General features: G+C 36.9%; 1 protein-coding gene across 2 annotated transcripts in view; it reads left to right on the top strand.

Moving 5' to 3' along the window:
* Window positions 1-23,421, top strand: part of ksr2 (kinase suppressor of ras 2) — an 80,618-nt gene that overhangs the window by 31,332 nt on the left and 25,865 nt on the right. For both annotated transcript variants that reach the window (XM_057350529.1, XM_057350526.1), the window contains exons 6-11: window positions 10,306-10,481; window positions 16,844-16,913; window positions 17,909-17,992; window positions 19,368-19,435; window positions 19,891-19,908; window positions 22,848-22,957. In XM_057350529.1, the coding sequence (XP_057206512.1) occupies window positions 10,306-10,481; window positions 16,844-16,913; window positions 17,909-17,992; window positions 19,368-19,435; window positions 19,891-19,908; window positions 22,848-22,957 (526 nt within the window). The remainder of the gene's footprint in view (window positions 1-10,305; window positions 10,482-16,843; window positions 16,914-17,908; window positions 17,993-19,367; window positions 19,436-19,890; window positions 19,909-22,847; window positions 22,958-23,421) is intronic.

Genomic DNA, 23,421 nt, shown 5'->3' with positions numbered 1-23,421 from the left:
CACTGCGTTTGATCATCGTGGTGTAGTTCAGGGCTAATACAGTGCTGGGATTCAATATGAAGGGTATAGAAGTAAGAGGGTTGCCTCGGGCACACAGAAGTCGTACAAACATAACATCAAACACATTGTTATGCAGCGGAATGCCAGCGCACATTTTGTGTGTGTTATTATTGTATTTCTATCTAAAATGTATAAACTTAGGGACAGAATTTTGCAAGCGTGAAGTGAGCTCATTTTTAGTCTAATCATTTTTAGATTTTTTTTATTAAATACCGAATACTTAAATAAGGAATTTAGGGCGGTCACAATTATTAAATAATCGTCTCATCGCGATTGTTTGACCTCATCGCGATGGTTTCAGATCATCGCAATTATTGCACATCTCTATAGAAGACACTAGGGGGAGCTGTAGTGCATCTGCATATTGCATATTTTAGTGTATATATTGTAACTAAAGCATGGTAATACTTGTAAAATGTACCACCACTACACAATCACTTAAAAAAAACTAAAGCATACACCATAAAAATAACCTGCAGTACAATTTAATATTATTTCAGTGTGAAAACCAGTCTACCAAACTCTCATTAACATAGAAGTAAACTTTTATTGTAGTCTTGCAAGTGAGAAAAAAACAGACTAGTAGCTTTTCTATGACTGATAGCATTTTAATGGAGGCTTAAATTCACTCCTGATCAATTTACTTAATTTACAGGTATTTGGCGTTTGTATTATTGACGGGTAAAAGCCTAAACCTTAAATATGATGACCCAATTTTTCCTATGTAATTCCAAGAAAAAGAACATAGTCTTTATATTCAGAACAATATGGTCGTTTCAAAGCTGAATAAAAAATGTATGAGAATTAAAAGTCAAAGCTCTAAAACAGACAATTAATCGTCATAATCGCAATGATTTATTAGACAATTAATCGTCAGCCAAATTTCATAATCGTGACAGCCCTAACTGATTTTTTTATTTCTGATTTGGAAAATATGTGTATAGTATTATTATGTAACTGCCATACATCTTTGTAAACCTCTCTATTTTTATGCAAACGTCACTAATGGCGTGATCATTTATTTGAAATAAAAGTACTTTTCAAGCATTGCACAAAGTTTGCATTACACATGAAACATTGTTAGGTTTGAAATGCTAAAATACTAGATAAGCTGTTCAAAGTAAATAAAAATAAAAGAAATGTGTATTTTTAAGCACTGATAAAAAAGGTTCTTTGGAAAACCTTGCATCTCTGTGAAGAACCTTTAGTGCCTTTGTTTTTAAGAGTGTAGAATGTGTTTATTGTTTTGTGTCTAGCTCTGTAACATTTGTATGTTTTTTTCTTATTTACATTTACATTTAGTCATTTAGCAGACGCTTTTATCCAAAGTGAGGGAAACAATGGAAGCAATTGGCACAACATAAGGACAACAAAAAGCATAAGCGCAGTAAAACTGGTCTCATATAGCCTATCACAGTATACAAAGCTACGTTTTTTTTTTTTGAAGGATAGAAAGAGTAGAAAAGAGATAGAATTCAGAACTAATCGGTCAGGAGCTGACGGAAGAGATGTGTTTTCAGACGGTTCTTAAAGATGGCTACAGAATCTGTTGATCTGACAAATGTGGAACAGATCCAGAGAAGGGATCTGGCTGGTACATAAGGCTGTATTAGCGAGTGAAGATATGGGGGTGCCGAACCAGCGGTGGTCTCGTAGGCCAAGAGCAGAGCTTTCAATTTGATGCGAGCGACTATAGGGAGCCAGTGTAACTTGATGAGGAGTGACGTGTGCTTTCTTCGGTTCATTGAAGACCACTCTTGACGCTGAATTCTGGATCATCTGTAGAGGTTTGGTTGTGCAGGCTTGAAGTCCAGCCAGTTGCGCATTGCAATAGTCCAGTCTGGACAGAACAAGAGTCTGGACTAGGACTTGCGTAGCATGCTCGGACATGAAAGGTCTTAATTTCCTAATGTTGTGGAGGATGAATCTACAGTACCGGGTGGTGCTGGCAACATGATCCGTGAAGTTAAGCTCAATTGTGAATGAAATTTTTTTTATGGAGAAATACAGTTATTCCAGTTTTTGGTTTCATGTCCTTTGTATGCAAAACACAGCTCATAAATCACTCAACACGACTTGAAAACATCCATCTCCTCAGTGATCGCTATCACACGCCTGCACCTGAAGTCACAAGTTGTCAAGCCTGATTCTTTATCAGCAGATTTTCAGGTAATTCTCATGAAAACAGCTTCTACATTACTCTTCAAAGTAAAAAACAAAGACTTTAAAGCATATCTCTCAACCCCAGGGGCTGGGACTTACTGGTGCCTCAAGATGACTTACAATGACTTGAAATGAAACAAAACGCTAAACTAACCCAAATCAACTGAAAATCGATCCATTTCTCGGTTATTTTCATAAACATGCATCCTTAAAGTTATGCCAAGCTCTAGAATATTTTATTGGATATAAATAGTTAATTGTGGATATAAACATTGTTGTGGACGATTGGGGGGCCTGAATGACTTTATATTGCATTGATTTTGTGTTCATACAATAAAAGTGAATGGGGTCCAGTGCTGTTCGGTTACCAACTTTCTTCAAAATATCGTCTTTTGGGTTCTGCAGAAGAAAGAAAGTCATAAAGGTTTGAAATGACAAGAGAGTGAGTAAATGATGACAGAATTTTCATTTTTGGATGAACCATCCACTGATTTGGAACATAAGACAATGAAACATTTTTTAATCAAGATTTTTAATTGGTTTGAATTTCTTATTTTCATTGATGATTTGGAAACACTTACAATAATGTCAGTGTTAATAATAATACAATAACAATATTTTTACAGCATTTATTATTCTTTGTTAATGTTACAGTAGTTCATTCATATCGTTTGGCATTAACTAATGTTAACAGATGTGTAAGTGAATGTTGAAATGAACATGTTCTGACATTAATAAATGCTGAAGAAGTCTTGTTCACTGTTAGTTTGTGTTAAAAATGCATGAACTAATGTTGCCAAATACAACCTGATTGTAAAATGTTACAACACTTTATCATCATTGGATTGCTGTATACAGTAATAAAATCTAAATGGTCTTAAAAAAATTTATGCAATAAATATTTTTTCATTTTTTGTTTTGATTTGTGGTAAAAATGGTTTTAATATATACTCTTTATATATACTCAATAGAGATGTGCTACTGTATTGGCCAGGTGTGATTTCTCTTGAATTGAATTTTCTCTCTGTGTCTGTGTGTGTGTGTGCGCGCGTGCGTGATCTCTGTTGAATTGAATTTTCTGTATGTGTGTGCACATACATGTGTCGGTCTGTAAACGCTCCAGCCTGTGTGTTTTAGGACTGTATGTTTGAGCGATCGGGACGTGAAGCAAAGTTCATCCATGTTAATGGCAGTCGTGTATCTCTCTCCCATTTGTGAGCGGTCGGGTTAAAGACACATATGCAGCGGTGTGGCCGCTGTCCTCTCCTCGGTCTGGCCTTCGTAATGAGCCTCTCTCCCCTCCCCGCCACCCGGATTGGAATCATGATTATGAATTTAAATGAGGGTTTAAGAGTGCCCAGGCCTCCGTCGCGTCCATGCGCATCATTGATTTATCACACTCGTGTCCTGCTAAAAGAGAGTCGAGCTGTCAGACACAAACCATCCGGGAGACCCTGAACGAGTATCTGGAGACCATCCGTGTCACTTTCAGTGCGCCTTTATCACGGTTAGATGCACGCGCTGTCGTCTGACAGAGGTTTGACTTATTAGTTCCATCACAGTGTTAAGTGTTGCTTATGTAAAGAGCCATGGACTCATTTATATAGTTATGAAACGCCTCTTTATGTTATATTGCTTTTTTACACATTATTACCATAAGAACCAGGTGTGTCCTCTAAGAAAAATATACAGTGGTAACCATTGTTGCTAGGGGTGTAACGATACTCCCTAGTACGATGTATCGCGATCAGTATTGGGTGTAACTAGTTACTAAGTAATTAGTTACTGTAATTTAATTACTTTTCCCTTGAAAAAGTAAAGTAAGGGATTACTCTTATTTTTCTGTAATTTAATTACAGTTACTTCTGATGTAATTAAACGAAATAATTTGTGTAATATGTGTGTGCGCAGAAGAGGAATTTACATCAAAATTCAAAGTCTAACTTTAAAATCCATGCTTTAATGTATAATTCTCACATTTGTAATTAATAATAATACTTTATGTAGTTTTATATTATTTATTTGAATGAATTAAAAGAGCCATTTCTTGTCTGTCCTAGAATCACTTAACTCATCAAGGTTGATGTAGGATATAGAAAGTAATTTGTAATAAGTAATTAAATACTTTTTGAAGAGAGTAACTTGTACAGTAATCTAATTACATTATCGAATGTGTAATTAGTAACTAGTAATTAATTACTTTTTCAGAGTAACTTACCCAACACTGATCGCGATGCAAAATGTTACGATGCGCATCGTAGAGAGAGATGGGGATATTTTACGATATGATGTTTAATTCTCTTCGTTGAGCGGTCAAGACACTACCTACTCTGCGACAGCGCATCACGTGTGCTTATCTCACATATGCGGTAGAGAGAGAAGCACAAGACACAATCTGTGTCTCCACGTGGTTTACAAAGCGTCATAATTTCCTTCACAATCGCCGGTAAAACACAGCAAACTTGAAGCGTGACTGCAGGCGAGTCACCCCGAAACTCATTACAAAGGCAGCACAAACGTTTTTATGTGCCAATGTTAATTTATCCGCTAACGTGAGCTGCTGCATAACGTGATATGCAACATAAAGTAAGCCAAAAGAAACCAGCGCTGTTCCGATCAGAGAAGCGATGAAGTGCGTCGTACTGTACATTACAAGTTGAATGACATGCTAGATCGAACCAAGTGTGTAATTTGCATGACTGAAGAAATGTAATACATTTAGTTTAATATGTCATTTTGAAAGATATTTCTCATTCATTACTGCCTCAAGCAAAAACAGTGGAGCTTCAAAGATACGTGAGCCAATGGCGTTTGAGCGTGAGCTCTGTCAGAGCGTTTCATTAGTTGAACGAGTCAATTGAGTCAAAATGAGACTGAATGAGCGTACTGGCGTTAGCATTAACCGTTATGCGTTTTTGGCTAAAGGTTGCAGGCTTTCCTTCTAAAAAGCTTTGTTGTAAGTCTTCAGCACATTTTCATATGGTTGCTAGGGTGTTGCTCGGTTGATGAGTGAGCTAGTAAGAAGGTGAAAACCATAAACCTCAGGTAAAAACTGCAAACCTTGAGTTTAACACAACATTGGGGTTTTATTTAATATTTGCTGAATTACCAACCTATTGTCATTTTCAGAGAAACTGTGGTTGCCATGGTACGTTTTGTTTCACACATATCGTTTCATAGGCACAACACACAATCGCAGGCGAACAGATCTTCGCACACACGTACACACTTTGTTTGGCGTAATGTTTAGCGACGGAGCTCTTATCTTGAACATAAAACCTTGTTAAGTGGAGAAATGATATTGGCCCCCGGCTCCTCTCCTTCACCTCTGTGCCACGTTCTTCCCGTCGTTCCGACGAGCACAGCTGCAAATAATGAGCGTTGTTTAATGGAGACGAAGTATACCTGTTCCTCCCTATTAGCGCTGGGCTTGTTGAGGGGAGAGACCACATCAAACATTACTATAGTGTCACATAAGGACAGCTGTGACCGTACACATAAAATCGACCACGAAACAAAAAGGCTGAAATTAAATTGCGAATAATGTTTTCTTTAATGTGGTATTTAGTGGTAGGTTTACCTGGTTTATCTTATATCTGATATAGCAAGTGTGGGGTTATTTACTGTTAAACGCCTCAAATGAAACATCTTGAGTGTCTCCTGCTGACACGATTGTTTGTTGATGGATTGTTTTGTATTCATTTCTTTCAGGTATGTCAAGCTTTTTTTGTTGCCCAAAACCAACCATCACCCCCCACGCACGCACACACAGCCCTTGCCTATCATCTGCTGTCAGTGTTTGTCACATCCACACACTTTTGCCCTCTGTACTGGAACACTTACATGTCACCGTCTTCAGTAACATTGCCACACACAGACCGACATACACATCATTTCCAAAATCTTTGACAGCTTTACAAAAACAACACAATTACAGTGGCTTCCTCGCTTACCTTTGGAGTAACATCACATTTGCACAAATGGAGTTTTTTATTGAAAAACAACAGTGCACTCAAAATAAAGTTTATTCACGTTGTTCTTTTGTTTTCTGTAATATAAACGCATGTCCTAATTCATATTATAAGTGCTTTACTGAGTAGGTTTTGTGTGGGGAACATTAAAAATTTTAATGAAATTTAAGCTGTGAAGTCCTTTGGAGATGTGATATTAGCAAAAATAAAGTGTGTGTGTTATACTTTTATGACACTTGATGTTCATTTTTGGAATTGAGAGCTCAAGTGAATTACCCTTAAGGGGATAGTTCACCCAAAAATGAAACTTCTCAAATCATTTATTCACCCACACGTCATTGTGTGGCTTACAGTATATTATTCTTTCTTCTGTGGACACAAAAGAAGATATTTTGAGAAATGTCTTAAGGTTTGGTCTCTATACAATGGAAGTCAATGGGGTTCATTCTTTTTTAGTTACCAACATTCTTCGAAATATCTTATTTTGTGTTATGTGGAAGAAAGTCATTAAGATTTGGAAAGACATCGGAATGAGTAAATGATGAAAAATATGTTTGGTGAACTGTTCTTTTAAATTGGAACCTTAAACCCTGGTTAACATATGCTCAGTAAACATGCATTAACGGAAGAATGACATTTGCATTTGTTTTACTTACAGTACAAACGCCTTGTGGGAAATCAGTTTGAAATGATCAGGAACGTGCACCTCTTTTGACGTTCCGAAGGTCCCAATTTTGTGCTCTTTGTGAATGTTTTTTTACGATTTTGAAGGTGCTGTGTGTAATTTTTTGGGAGGATGTATTGACAGAAATGCAATATAATATAATATACATAACTATGTCTTCAGAGGTGTATAAAGACCTTACATAATGAAGCGTTATGTTTTTATTACCTTAGAATGAGCTATTTCTATCTACATACGCCACGGGTCCCCTTACATGGGATTCGCCATGTTGTTTCTACAGAAGCCCTAAACGGACAAACTGCTCTACAGAGCGTGTTTCGTAAATACTTTATCTCCTTCGGCAAAGAAGTGGAAACGTGATGACGTCTTTGTCCTGTGAGAGCTGCTGTAGTTCTTCGAAAGGGAGGGGAGAGGAATGGACAGGAAAGCCGTTGGTTGCAATTCACAACCTCATCACTAGATGCCGCTAAAATTCTCCACATTGTTCCTTTAATGCAGAATTGCAATAATTCAGTAGTAAAAAAAGTCATTAACATTTTTGTGAATATTTAACTTGTTTATGATGATTAATGATAATTTAATTCCACTAGCAAAGAATGCAAATGACATTAGTTCTGGTAAACATCCCATCTGGATTTGATTTAAAAACGAATCGCTCATAAAGATGATCTTTCACATTTATTGATTACTTAAAAATGTCAAATTTAATATATGCTTTAAAACAAACACATTGTTTTGTTCGAACAGTCATTTCAGACCATGCACAATGTTTTGTAGCAAATTTCAGGCTTTTTACAGAATTCTCTTTTTTTCTTTCTTGTTCTCTTCGTCTGTCCCTTGTTTCCTCTCTTTCGCGCTCATACACCGCACCATGCAGGTTACCCTTGCACAATAAGAAAACCTTCTCTTACACAAACTGTTGATGTGTCACATCCGTGCAATCATACATTCTGCTCTCAGAGATCTACATCATTGTTATCAGCGGTGGAACTGCGTCGTTCAATTGGACATATTTGTATAGCGCTTTTCACAATACATATTATTCCAAAGCAGCTTTAAAAAAATGGTGCCATACAAACCCTGCAGTTCGCATGTCAAAGGTGACGGTGAAAAGGAAGGATGTTCAAATATGGTTAAGAGAAGAAACCTTGAACCTTGAAAATGACCTTTTAAACAAAAGTATATTAAGGATACAAGGATGTATATACATACCTATGTACACCTATAATGTTAATATAAATACACACAATTCAGCCACACAGTATTAAAGATTATTTTGACTAATTTACTAGAATAAAAAAAAGTATATTTTATGTAATGTTGTTTTATTTATATTATAAATTGTATTATTTTAACAGAAAGAAATTCAAGTTTGCAACTATCTTTACTCACCTTATATTTGCTTTCTAGTTTAAAGCTTAGTAGACATCCTCTTTCATAAGGCAGGTAAACATGCTTTTAATAGACTGAAACCATTTCTAATTTGTTTCTTTATGTAATATTTACACAAGGTTGTTTGAAAGTGATATTTTCTCAAATGCTGCAGAACTCCAATTTATATGAACGCAAAACATTTGGTTTCACAAAGCATTGTAAAATTAAACCGTTATAAGAAGTATAAAAATGTAATGATGACGTTTTGATAGAAAGAATGAACGAACAAATGGATTAATGCATGAATGAATACATTAACGCAGGGGTTCTCAAACGTTTCCATTGTAAGGCCCCCTTTGTGTATATGCATTGTTTTGCGGCCCCCAAATAAAGACTTCTAATCTATAATTCTATATAACTTCGAATTTTTATTAAACCAAAAACATATTCAGTTATACAATGTTGGAGCATCAATTCACATTTGGTTGGTGGTCTTATTTTTCTGATGTTTGATTGAAAGTCATATACATCTGTGATTTCCAGGTGAACTATTCTTTTAATGACAGAATGGTAATCTTGAGAAGGTGTTTTCTCTCAATCTCTCTCTTTCTCATTCACTTAGAGACGTCTGTTCCACGCAATGAGAATCCCTGCCGTGCGCACACACCCACACGCACAGAGAAGATGAACGCATCTAATTGGATTGAATGGTTTTGATGTGTGTTTTTTTATTGCTGACAGAGCCCTCGGAGTGAGAAGCTGATAACCTGTGCTCTGTTTATTCATTGTGTGCACTCAGAAATCTCTCATTGTGCGACTCTGTTGAGGAACAGCATCGCTGAGGGCTTTAGCTAACCGGTGTCTAAATACTCTTCTCGCCGACATAAGCTTCTCTTCAGGCAACATCATTTATTAACAGTTTGAGACCGTGTGTGTTTTACTGATTAAGCCTTAAAATGTGTGTTTGTACGTGTGCATCCAGAAGTTAGCAAAATCTAACAATACCCTCGGGTGACAATCATCCTTTTTAATTCTGGACAATGGGAAACATAAACCCTTTAAACTTTATCCTCACCAGGCGTGTAGTTTTGTGAAAGTATGCACGTGTGCACGACGTGCCAGGACTGTGTTCCCTAAAAAAACATAACATTTCAATTCTACTGTACGGTTAGTAACTAAACGTACTCGGTATTTAGGTGTTGTAAGAACAGCAATATCAAACCTGTGCCATTATCTCCAGCCAGGGTTTACGTGAGTCCTTAAAAAGTCGTAAAATGTGAAAAAAGACGTTTTTTGGTCTTGGTGTGTTTTGTGGAAAAATGTTATGAATTATGCTGTGCCAAAACTAAACCACAACTCATGCAAGCAATTCATTTTTTTCTGTTTACGTTTGTGTCATGTAGCCTACTAGTGATAAGATTGGTAACGCGTTACTTAAAGCATATACGTATATAATGCATTTAAAAGTAGTTTTATTGTATTAATTGTGCCTTGTAATGCACCTTATAATGCATCGTAATGTCTTATGAATAGGCTAATTGTAACTACAGTTAATACATTATAACACTTATCAATTCATTGTTACAATTAGCATTTTTTTATAATTCTTTACAACAACATTTAATGTATTACAACACACATTATGAACAATTATAATGCATCATACCTTTTAATAACCCTTTTTAATGCATTATACATAGAGACTGAAATGAAAAGTTCATTTGGGATCAAGAACGCTGAGGGAAAATCAAGTACTTGAGTATTTTTACCAAACATTTGACTTGAGTAAACGTGAGAAAGTAGGCCTACTAGACGTACAAAACATAAAAAATGTATTTATGAAATGTAGTGGAGTAAAAAGTATGATATTGTCGCTGTCCTTCTAAAACATTGTATGTCTAAATTTGCTGTTTTTCAGGAAATGTACTTTTTAGGTACAAGTTATTTATAATATTTATTTTACCAAGGTCCAGAGTTTGGCACGCAAGCGTTTGTTTTGAGAACATCGTGACCTGGTAGATTTATTTGTTGTTCTTCTGTTTCTCATTGTAGAGCAAAAAAGAAGACCAAGCCCTTAAACCTGAAGATCCACAACAGCGTGGCGGGAAGCTGTGAGAATTTGCCCACCCAACGTTCTCCTCTCCACTCGGATCACTCTCTGCGCTCCTTCTTTTTCCCCAATTTCGTCCCTTCGACGCCCCCCGTGCACTCGGACACCCCTTCAGCAAGTGAGTAACACACTCAGCAATAAAAGGGATAGTTTATCCGAAAACAAAAATCCTGTCATCGTTTATTCACCCTCGTGTCGTTCAAAACCTGTATTCGACTCTTTCTTCTGTAGAACACAAAAAGAAGATATTTTGAGAAATGTCTCAGTGGTTTTGTGTCTATTCAATGGAAGTCAATGGGGGTGCAGTGTTGTTCGGTTACCAACGTTCTTCCAAATGTCTTCTTTGTGTTCTGTAGAAGAAAGAAAGTGAAATGAGATGAGGGTGAAATATGATGACAGAATTTTTATTTTTGGGTGAGCTATCCCTTTAACAGACATGTACCTGTTTAAAGACACCGAATGAGTTTGTAGTTTGGTCAACATCATTTGGCAGTGTTGACAGCTGTCTGGTGACGCACTTGAGGCTATTACATCTTTTTTTGGTCTCTCGTCACAATGTTGACTTCCTGTCTCATTACCTATTAAAGGGCCGCGTCCCAAACCTTGTCGTGTCCCAGGACACCCAGCAACGTGTCGGCGCATATCGTCCAAGCCTAATATCTGCTGCACCGTGGCCCTTAGCGTGGGCTATTAGAGGAATAATGGTCGGAACAGGGGCCGTTTGGATGTGACAAGACTGGGAAAGACACCGGAATGACGCAAACGTTTTGGAATGAGATTATCTTACAGATGGAGAGAAAGTTTTGAGCGCTTGTTTCCAGAATTATGAATGATAGACCCCCTCCACGCTTCGGCAATCTGGCGTATACGTTGTACACAAGCGATTCCTGTATCGTTGGGGAAAATGTTCTTGTCTTTTCAATTTGGGCAGATTAAATGAAAAATGAATGCTTTAATGCGTTTTTTGATTGTTGCTGAAATCATTTGTTTTACCCAAACAACTAAATTCCTCCAGAGACTGGGACGCAAGGACTTGTTTGGAAACCGGATGAAAGATGGTGATTCAGTCGAATTTCCGATAAAGCAGTTTCAGGGGTATAATCTCATTGGGTGTGTATCAGTCTGTGTAATGGCATTACTTACGTTCTGGACCGACCCGTGGGGCTCCAGGCCGGACGCTGTGGCAGTAAGCAGGCCCCGCGAGTGTCGTCAGCTCGGCTCATGCATCTGCTGTTTGTCTGCGTGTGGTGACAGTATTATCGTCCGTGTGCCTGGGGTCTGTAGTGCACGCTTGTTTGACACGTACACAGAATATAAGTATGCAATACGTGTGTGCAATACCATGAAATACTTGAGTGGAGTCTAACTCTGGAAAACACGAAAAGTCTTCGGTTGTGCTTTCATAGTTTTGGAGTTTCTGAGTTGTGTTTCATGTACACTGTAAGTATGAACTTGGTCTCAGATGTTTCTCCAAAATTGCATAGAAGAAGTACAAAAATTATATGAGTATGAAATACACGAGTATGGAGGTGTAAAATGAGGTCAAATCATCTTGATTTGAGTAAATTGGAGATTTGAGAAATGTTTGAGTTCATATCTTTAATAACATTGACTTTTGATTGCAGACTTGACAAATCTCAGTTTGAGCTCAGTTTGAGACATGTTGAGATCTCTTCTGACACTATAATGGAGACATTTGTGACATTTCTGATTCTTTTTCTCGGGAGAAAAATCTGAGACACCGATGAGATTTAAGCAAATGTTTCCATTTGATCTCAATTTAATCTCATTGATGTCTAGAAGAAATAACTGAGATATTAATGAGATTTCAAATCTTCGGGAGTTCAAATCTGCAGGTCAAACCTCTTTGAAGACTAAAATCTAAATCTAAGAAGGCTTCATCACATTGTGAATCACTGTGTCCGTCATTATTTTAAGAATATTTTTGTTTGTCTGGCTGTTTGAACGACGCCTGCGATATTTATATCACGAGCGCAGGCCTGCGATTGGTGGATTGTGACAATCGGCCAACTGGTGCTTCAGCTCACATGAACAAATCTCTGTTTATGATCTTTCAGTTGTATTTGAGAGATTTGAGTTCATTGTGCGACTCAATTACAGTTTTTCTGACTGATTGTTCGTTTCAAAAAGAAGGTGAGAAACATGAGATTGTTTCGCTGCAAACCTGCCTCCGGTGGGTGGGATATTTTTAGGAACATAAGAGGTATAGTTTGTTATTTAGATGCATCAATTAAAAAGAAATTCATCTGCTCTGTAGTGATGCTGGCGTGCGGGTCTGTCTTCGTGCCTGCAGGTAAAACACACACTTGCTCTGACACTGTGTGAGATTGGCAGGTGAAGACTTTCACTTTTAACTCGCGTCTAATGATCTAATGCTCTTCCTTTTTCTCGCTTTATCTCTCTTTCTTTTCATCATTATCCCCCATGCAAGGTTGATGTTTTTTTGGAAAAAAACAAATGTGCCATGGCATTTTTTTTTTACCTTTTAAAGGTACCTGGTTGATATTTAGATACATAAATCTAGTATGTCCCTTAATAAAATTAACCGTAATTTAACTATACTAACTATAGTATTGTATTTTGGATTAAAGCCATAGTAACCACAAATTTATTATAATCTCAATTCAAAGAAGAAAACAACAGCCGATGATCAGGACCGATATAACCTGTCAATCAAAATAGGACAGGAAAATGCAATGAATTTGTGCTCTGTATACAGTATAGAAAGTGTTAAGAAACATCACCAATTCATTATATGAATTAATAATATTGAGAAAATTAAGAAATATCCATTTAATCTTCAGTATCGGTATCGGTGGAAAAATGTAATATTGGTGCATGTCTAATTTGATGTTTTGTAAGGCCCGATTCACATTTCGCGTCTAAAACCGCGCGGAAAACGCGAGTCTAGCCTCTTTCTCTCTTCAAATGACCCGCGGTGCTCGCACGGCACTCTGAAAAGTTGAGCTATTTCCATCTCGATTTAGAAAAATGTGCCCCGTATTTGCGCGCATTTACATTTAAAATAATGAATTTGCGCGCGGAAAAGACGTGAAATGTGAATCGGGCCTAAAGCAGCTCTTAAAGGGAAAGTTCACCCAAAAATTTAAATTCTGTCATCATTTACTCACCCTGAGATTGTTCCAAACCTGTATAAATGTCTTTGTTCTGATGAACACAAAGTAAGATATTTGGAAGAATGTCAGTAACTGAACATATCTCATCCCACATTGACTCCCATAGTATTTATTTTCCCTACTATGGCAGTTAAAGGGGGAATGAGATCTGTGGAAATGATGACAGAATTTTCATTTTTGGGTGAACTATCCCTTTAAGGGGACCACCCCAGTGATGACTATTGTACCTTAAAAACTAAAGTTGTGTAATTTCTTGGTACCACAGTACGGTTTTGTTAGGGAGCATTTAAACAAGGGTTGTTGTTAGTTTTTTAATCAAGTCTTTTGTTTATCTTGAATTCCTGAAATATTCGTACAAAGTGTTGGTTACAACTTGTGTCTCCTTTAACTTTGAGTGGTTACTATAGAAACAGGCAAGCAAGGGCTTTGTTTAAAAGGATCACTGCAGTGTTATGTACTTGATGAACTTAAATCATGGGATGACATGTTAGTATTTCATCAATTTAAATGGACACTGACTTTTAAGGTCTGCCTACGTGAAAATGATACTATAACTAAGATGAAGTTTTACACTAGTAAGATGAAGTTTTAAAATGTAAAGTTTTCTAAATTGAAGAGATTAGCAGCATCCACACCACAACAGTAGCAGTAACAAGTTGGGATGACTTTCGGAGCTTTTTTTTTCAAGCGAATGAATGATAAAACATTGGCTTTCAATCAAATTCATGTGAATTTAAAGGACTCTGGAGCATGTGACCCAGAGGCGGATACAGAAAGCAGATGATAGGTGGGCCTGTAAAATTGTGGGTGGGCCGGAATAATTTGCATCTCCCTTTCAACCAGAGTAATTTTTAAGAAAAATGAATGGACCGGTGTTCTGTCCCATTATGGCGTCAAATGCAATTCACTAAACTTTGCTCTGCAAATGAAACGGCATCACCGTGCAGTTGATTTAACAAGGTCCCACGGCTTTGCGGTGCATGGCTTTCCCTGTATGCGTCAAAAGTCAGCGCAACTGCGTGCGGTTTACTAGACTCGTGTTTGTTACAGGCCTGTCGGAGGCGTTTCCAATTTTTATAATCGTCTCTTGTGAAAGTAAACTTGGTGTGTCTCAGGAAAATGTCTGCATGCTTTACAAAATATGGCACCTTTTGTATTGCTATATTCAATCCATTTAAACTGTTCATACCAATAAGAACTGAAGGAGCGTGGCTTTCCATCAATTACGGTAATCGGATATTTTCTGTTCTTCTATCGCGGACTGATCTGGAGGCGGACACATTTGATTTACTAATTCGGAAGCCGAGTGAGAATATCAGTGGAGGCTGAAGCACAAATGCTGCCATTAGCACTCGACTCATTGGATGTTGCTGTGTGTATTTCACCTTCATTTCCAGGTGTCTCGGTGTGTTTCTTCAGTTTCTTTATCTAGACGTGGTTTTTTGAAAAATTGCCACATGGATAGCTGTTTAGCCATGTTCACATGATCATTGAAAGAGAATCTACAGGCAAGCGATATTGGCGCGCAGCGTAACTGCCGTAACGTAACTGACGTCACGTGAGCACATTCTTAAGAACATTTGGATATTATTATTAATAAACAAACATTTAAAATGTTTTCATTTAATTTATACAATTCAAATTTAGAATTAAGGTTAAAAAATAATTAATAATATTAAAAATAATTTTCTTGGCTCTGACTGGGTGGGCCACCTGTCAATCTGGGTGGGCCTAGACCGTAGCCGTGACCGTAGACCGTAGCTCCGCCCCTGACGTGACCTTAGAATAAACATAACATTATCATCCATTGATGTGGACGCTAAGGCTGTGTTCACATTTGACTTCTTTTTTGACAAGAAAAAGTTGAGAATGGCGCCATTTAGATGTGTTTTTCGAGCTTAAGCCTTCTCGACCAATCACGTTCCTCGCATGTTGTTATGGAAACTCCAGGTCTCTGTCACTGGTTAGCTATGAAAAAGGGTGACTTTTTTTAACTTTTCAACCTCAAAAGACGTTCTGAGCTGCAGAAAAAGACGCTGGCGCTGGCATTTAAAAAAGCGCTCAGGACTTTTTTGGAAAACACGGTTTACCCGAATGTGCCGTTCTCCATCCGAAGGTCCTTTATGATTCAAGAGAGGTCCAGCAAATCAAAACAAAGTTCACATCAAAGGTCTGATCTAATTTGGAACGCCTTGTACATCCTGAAAGAAGCAGCCGAGCAGAATGCAGAGTCCATGACAGAGACACACTCACATCCGTATCTGATATAAGCATCATTGACAGAGGCAGTCATCAGGGATCTCAAGTGAATACAGTACAAAGATCAGATTAGACCTCCAGATGCTTTTGTATTAAAGAGACTGCCGGTGTTCTGTTTTGAAGTGGTGGCAGAATTATGGTCATGAACACAGGCTTCTTCATATCTTTTCCAATTTCAGTACGCCGATGTAGATGACTGTTCGTGCGTGTGTGTATGCGCTGCATGTTTGTCTTCGCATCTCTGTCTTAATCATAAACTAATACAGTACAATTGAGCATGAACAATCTGATAAACGGCCCTTTGAACTAACAGTGCTGTGGGATGCAAATGCGATTATTGTTTAACAAGTCTCCATTTCCATTTTATCAGACCTCTGTGAGCGATGGCAGCAGACGTTCTGTAACACATTTAAAGGGATAGTTCACCCCAAAATGGGTGGAACACAAAAGAAGATATTTTGAGAAATGTGTCGGTGGTTTTGTGTCCATATGATGGAAGTCAAAGTGGGGTCAGGGTTGTTTGGTTACAGACATTCTTCAAAATATCTTCTTTGTGTTCTGAAGAAAAAAGAAAGTCAAAGTTTGTAATGACATGAGGGGGAATAAATGTTGAATTTTTTTTGGTGTACTGTCCCTTTAAGGATTTATAGATGTGTATATTTTGTGTATTGGTGCAGTAAGTCTACCTGTAAATATCTTACTCAAATATATACGTAGGCATAATAATTGTTAGAAAATTAAAATTGTATTGATTTCTGTACTGATTTCTAATATTTTATGATATGTATTAATCAATGATTTTACAGATTATATATAGTAGGCCAAGTATAGGACAATTGACATTTTTGCTTTGTTTTTTTATTAAAACATATTATTAAAGATAATTTAATAACATATTAATAATTTTGAATATTAATCATATATTGTGCAAATTTCCACTTTTGGCCACCACTGTATGTAGTGTATCTGATTTTATCTAAATGATATAAGGGTGTGGTCAATGTTTTGAATGTTTGAGACGTTCCAGGTGTTTGTGTTTCTTATATTAACTTTGCCGTTCTAGACACCCTGTCCGTTCCTCGCTGGTCCCCTCAGATACCTCGCAGAGACCTCGGCAACTCCATAAAACACAGGTAACATGTCACACGTGTGTTTGCGCAGATGTCGTCGCATGTGCGTACGATAGCGGTAAATGTCCAGTCAATTAACTGGCGTGGTTGTGTAACGTCTACGAAACACTCGATTACCCCAAATGCCACAGATCCCAAAGTCAAACAAAGAAGACCAAGAAACTCAACGGCTCTTGTGATGAACGTTACCGTAGAAAGATATAATGAGAGCTCAGCCGTCAAAAGCCAAATGCAAAGTTCACGAAGTTAGGTTTAATTTTTTAACCTCTTCCCTGATTCATTAGATGTGCGAATCAATATCCACGTGTCGTCACAGACGGACAACTGCCAACGGATAAACATATCCCAAAAAATAAAACGCTCGTGTCAGCCGTAAAGCGAGACGGTTGGAGAAATGCGAGCTGCATATTAAAACCGGCCTTCAGTTTTATGAGACGGCACGACCAAGACACTTTGACAATGTCAGAGCTCATTATTCATTTTCGATTAACTGTCAGTCTCTGTTCGTTCATATGAGAGAAATAGATTGGCAAATGCACAGTGACCCCAACTCCTCTGCGGGACATTTGAATGGTCCTTTTATTGTTGAGAATACAGTAAATGTGAGTAGATGTAAACAAAGAGAGAAGAAATTAAAATTAAACACACCGCCTTCCCTGAAATTCTCAGATCGCTCCGGAGCGATCGCTTCAAACGGCCTTGGATTTCCACGTGGCATTTGTTCCCCCCAACAGTTCAATTCGCAATTAAATTACTGCGAATTGAGAATTACTGCCAAAGTGCCTAGATACGACTCTCAATGAAAAGGTTACATACGATCGGTGCGACGGCACATTCCCACTTTCATCCCAAGAGTTTAAAGAGGTCAAAACCATCTGCCGATGGTTAGATAGAAAAGCAAAACGAACCCGTACGTCCTTGTGCGTTTAAATAAAAGGATGAAATTATGAATGCATGATAACACGTGACACAGTAACCAATCGCAATGCTTTTTGCAGGTTTTCCACAAAGTACTGGATGTCACAGACGTGTATCGTGTGCGGGAAAGGAATGCTGTTCGGCTTAAAATGCAAAAACTGCAAGTAAGTGCCGACCAAAGCTTGATAAGCTGAAATTAGATTAAAGGTTTGTTCACACTTGGCGGGTTTGGTTCGGTTATCTTGAAATCTGGTGCGATCGCTCTGTTTGAATAAAAATGAACCGTACCATACATGCCAAACAAGCGGTCGGAAGACTACCAAACAAACTTTGGTGTGGTTTGGCTGAAATATAAATGCAACAAAGACATCTAAACAAAACACACAAAAGGATGTAATAAGATGCAAATTCCTGGTGCTGTTTTGACTTCTTTAACCTTTTATATAAGATCTGAAATTCGTTTTCCAGTATAAATATCTAAACATTCTTGAATTGAGATATTTTTAGAAGTAATTTACATTGTTTTCTGGAGGAAAAGAAAATCTCAAAAAAAAGAAAAGTATGTGCAAAATGGGTTTAAAATGATCTGTTTTTCTTTTCGATGAAGTTTATTTTCTTACCCCATTGGTCAATTTGTTTCTTATAGCATAACCTTGCTTAATTTGTATCTTTTTTTAATTTAATATTAATTTTGATTTTCAAGTGAATGTATCTTGACTCAGGAACGTTTAGATATTTATACTGTAAAGCAAGAACAAATGTTATTTGTTTAGCCTTGCACACAGCATCGTTGCAATTTGGTCATTTGGCCATCACAAAATATATACATCATAAAAGCTGAGTAATCAGATAGTGACCCTATCTTTTATAGGTTCTGTGTTAAAAATGCCAATGTAAACGTTAAGTGAACCAGGACTAAAATCATTTAGTATCATTTTTTTTGGTCCAGACCAATAGAAAACAGAGAACTGAACTTCAAGTTTGAACGCCTTTAGACGATTTCCAGCCTTTTCTAAACCACAAACACTATAATATTACTTTCCTAGATGACTTTTATTTACCTGTTTGTCTGAACAGTGGCCGACACGGAAACATTCATTAGATGACCAGTAAAAACACATGTGAAATGTTAAATATATACAGTTTTCATTTCTGATATCATCTTTTAAAGTTGAAGTTCCCATCACGTCAGCTTGTGAACAGTTCAGATTGTAAAGGTGCATGTGCTTGCATCAAAGCCTTTTTAGAATTCAGTATGATATTTTTTTTGTTTTGTTTCTGCGCCGGTGTCTGAACATTCAAATTGAGCATAATTATCATTATCATTAAAAGATGATTTGAATAAATTACCTGCCTGGTAATTTCCACTCTACCACCCTTGACTTTGGCATCTTGTTACTAAGATACTTACTGGCTTTTGACACCCTCAAAAAAAAAAAAAAAACCCCGGCTGCATTTTAAACATTTGTGTTGAATATTCATTTATTTGCTTTACAAGAGCAAATGAACAAAGCTCTGTGTCCCGCTTTTATCTGACAGATTGAAGTGCCACAACAAATGCACCAAAGAAGCTCCACCCTGCCATTTACTCATTTACCACAGAGGAGGTAAGAAGTCGTTCAGAGCCATTTCAGCTTTTTTGCTCATTAAAAGCTTAATTCCATCAGTGCTGTATGAGGCAGAATACATACAGATACGTCTTCAAAAAACAGCAGCGTTCTTTATGTTTTCAAACTCGTTCCTTTATGTTCAACTGAAGTAAATTCAACTGAAGTAAATTACGTACTTTATCTTATTCAGAAAACAAAAATGTGTTTAAAGAACAGGAATAAACAATAATTGTAGTTAGAAATTGTAGTTAGAACAATGAGGAATGTGACTTTCATTGTTGGTGGCGTCACATCTGCTTAATTCTTTTCTTTAAAACACAGAAAAACAATTTGTCTTATGTCCTGTGAAGCATTATGGGTAACGTACGGTTCATACCCATCTGCTCACTCTCTCTCTCTCTTTCTTGGACCGTATGCTGTCTCACCACGACTCTACTTTGTGATGTTTAAAGATCAAGGGACGTCTCAAAGTAAGACCTCCATTATTAAATGTTTATGGTTTTAAAGCACTTGTACAATGCTTAAACAGATTAAAGGTTCCCAAGGAACACATATGCTGATCAAATATAAACATTGAATGCTTAAGTCATTTTGGGTAAAAGTGTTTGCCAGATGCGTAAATGTAAAAGAAAAGATGGATGAAAGATCTCAAGACATTTAAGTATTCATGTCAGTTGTGCACATTGGCTTGTTTCTTTTAAAGGATTTAGTCATATTTTAGATATGGAGAAGACATTTTTCTTGAAAAGTCACTCTTTCTTATTGATTATTTTTTATCACAACATTGCATTCGGCAGAAAAATGGAAACCTGTTTTTTTGCAATTCAGCTTTGTACACTTTGGCAATAACTTTTAGGATGTGAAAAAAATAGAATTTTTGGCAAATTACTTTATTATTTTTATTATTAAATTATCTTTATTTTTTGTCATATTTTCATGCATGAATCTCATTTGATTCATACGCTGAAATTATAGACTTATTGATTAGATGAATAGTATGAAGTAAATCACTTAAAGGGAAAGTTCATGCAAAAATGAAAATTCTGCAGAGGTGTAAAGAGTACCTGAAAACCATACTTAAGTAAAAGTACAGATACCTTGCAGTGAAAATTACTCCATTACAAGTTACAAGTCACCAATTTCAAAACGACTTGAGTAAAAGTCTTCGAGTATCTGATTTGAACAGTACTTGAGTATTTTACTCATACTGAATGTAGGCTCAAAGCAGCACTAGTCCTCAACACTTAAGAGACATGTCAGTGGAAAAACTAGAAACAGTCGATTCGTGAGGAGAGCAATCGCATTTATTTTCTTAAATCATAATAAGACTGAACACCTCAAAATTGCAACAAATCATGGCCGACATCATAACCTACTGTACGTCTATTACAAACACCCAAGTCTCATTTAAGCTCAACTGCTCATAAGTAAACCAAACTCCTTCAAAAAGGTCTCTTCAATATAACGGATAAATAAAGTAATGTTAAGTAAAATCAAAAAGTCAAAGCCTTTTTGCACTGGACATGCTGGTTTGGGCCTCATGGCCAGCTGCAGTCATGTCCTCATTTCACATACACTGTTAGCCCTTACCTGCCATTTCTACAGTAATATACTGTATTGGCAACACTGTTGCCAGCTAGTTACTGTAGGTGTTTTACAGTAAACTACTGCAATGGCTGTTTGTATTAACGCACTTAAGTCACACAGTCTTAGATGAACACGTGTAAATAACAGATGAACACAATAAATCTGTCAAGATTTCACCAGAGGAGAATTAAACACAAACATCAATAACATCTTCACATATTACAGACACCACTTTCACTTTATTTCTGTCATCTGTGTAAGATGGATCTTATTGAGATTGAACTCGAGTTCATAGTGGTTCAATTGTGTTTTAAGTCACCATTATGGCGATCAGTGTTTGCTTTGGTAGGACTCTTTGACTTTCTTGTAGCTTTAAAATGTACACTTATACAATAACACTGAAAGGGACTTTACAGGAACCGCAACTTTATGTTTGCTTAGTAACTGAAGATACATCTGAAAGAATCCAATCATTAAATAATAATAATATAGCATTTAAGATTTATTAAGATATGTTTGGTAAAGTGATCACATGTTGTAATGGAAAGATCTCTGTCAGAAAATCTTTCTTTGCAATTGAGACACAGTTAGACACTTGACATACAAACCTCATCAATGGTGACAAACAATCATGAATGAGTTTTGTACTATGTACCCAGCATGCATTGCAGCATGAAGCTGTTCAGTTGATTGTCACCATTGTTGAGATTCATATGTGGATTGTTCATTTCTCTGTGTCCGACTCATTCTATAGGTTAATATTTTGTCTATATAGTGTGAGACCACTTTTGAAAATTGAAATACTATACATTCTTTTTACTGGTTTACATCACTTCATGGCAATAGTCCCACCACATGGTCAAATTTTGAGCAAACATGTTTAGAGCACATTTAGGAAGAGTTAGTTTTAAAAATAAGAGCTTATGTAGATGTGTGACCTACAGTAACTAGCTGGCAACAGTGTTGCCAATATATTACTGTAGAAATAGCGGGTAAGGGCTAACCGTGTGTAAACCGCCAGCGATTGACATCTACCTGATACTGCACTCATATTCATATAAAGAAGCCATGTTGACAAGTTTTTGTAAGTTAGAGCAAAATCCACAAGATTGTAGTACCTTCATTACCCTGTAAATGGCAATATTAATTATAAGATAGGTGCCATTCAAAATGTAATGTGTAATTGCATTAGTCATTACAAATGTAGTGGAGTAAAGAGTACATATACTTGTTCAAAAATGTAGTTAAGTAGAGAGTAAAAGTTGCTAATATCTTTAATACTCAGTACAACTACAAAGTAGCCAAAAAGATACTTAAGTAAAGTAACTAAGTACATTTACTCCAATACTTTACACCACTGAAATTCTGTCATCATTTACTCACCCTCGAGTTGTCCCAAATCAGTTCTTTGCCACCAGTGACTACCATAGTTGGAAAAATGACAACGGTAGTCAAAAGTGCCCCAGAACTGCTTGCTTTCCTACATTCTTCAAAATATCTTCTTTTGTGTTCGACAGAACAAAGAAATTTATAAAGGAATTTTTCCTCCTATGGTAGTTTTCTTTTCATTTTTGGGTGAACTGTTCCTTTAACTCATCAGACCACTCCAGACATTTAATTCTATGGTATTTACATTGAATGTTCGTATGGATGTCCTGTGCGACATGTAGCAGGTACTGTAGTATACATGTTGCAGGGTTTAGTTGCCCTTCCATTTAAATGTGACAAGACTTTTCAGAGTTTCACTGTTACCGTGACAACTGCCTCCTGTTACCGTGGATACTATGCTGTTTCTTTCTCCCCCTCTCTCTCTCTCTCTCAGCTCGTCAACTCGTCAGGACCGAGTCGGTACCATGTGACATAAACAACCCCCTCAGGTACTCAGATCTGCACATTAGCCAGACTCTCCCTAAGACCAACAAAATCAACAAGGTAAGATTGTTAGTTCCCGTCGCTTCAAAATTATTTCTGGAGCATCAAACAAACATCAAGCCATTTTTTATCACTCTAAAGTAAACAGTATTGCGATCAATCTTGGGCAGACTACACTCCTACACTCCTTCTTGTCATTTCTGGCACAATTTGTATACTTTAATGTTTTTTGTAAAAATACTGTACCTTGATGTGATCAGAATATCACTCGCAATGTTTGGGGAATAAGAAAAAAGATAACTCCAACTTCATACATCAGACAGTCATTGCCAAACCACAGTGATGTTCAAATTCGGATGATGACAGGAACGAGAAAAAGATCACAACATTTTCATCAGTGTTTAAAGTGTTAAAACATATAACAAACTAGTATTCATATCTATATGGCACTCATTCATACTGTACTGTATGACAAGTATTGACCAGATGTTGGTCAGTTTTTGATAAATAGCTGTGTTCTCTAC

This window comes from Triplophysa rosa, linkage group LG2, assembly GCF_024868665.1.
Source record: "Triplophysa rosa linkage group LG2, Trosa_1v2, whole genome shotgun sequence".
NCBI classification, from domain to species: Eukaryota; Metazoa; Chordata; class Actinopteri; order Cypriniformes; family Nemacheilidae; genus Triplophysa; species Triplophysa rosa.
This window is presented reverse-complemented; position numbering and strand designations above follow the sequence as displayed.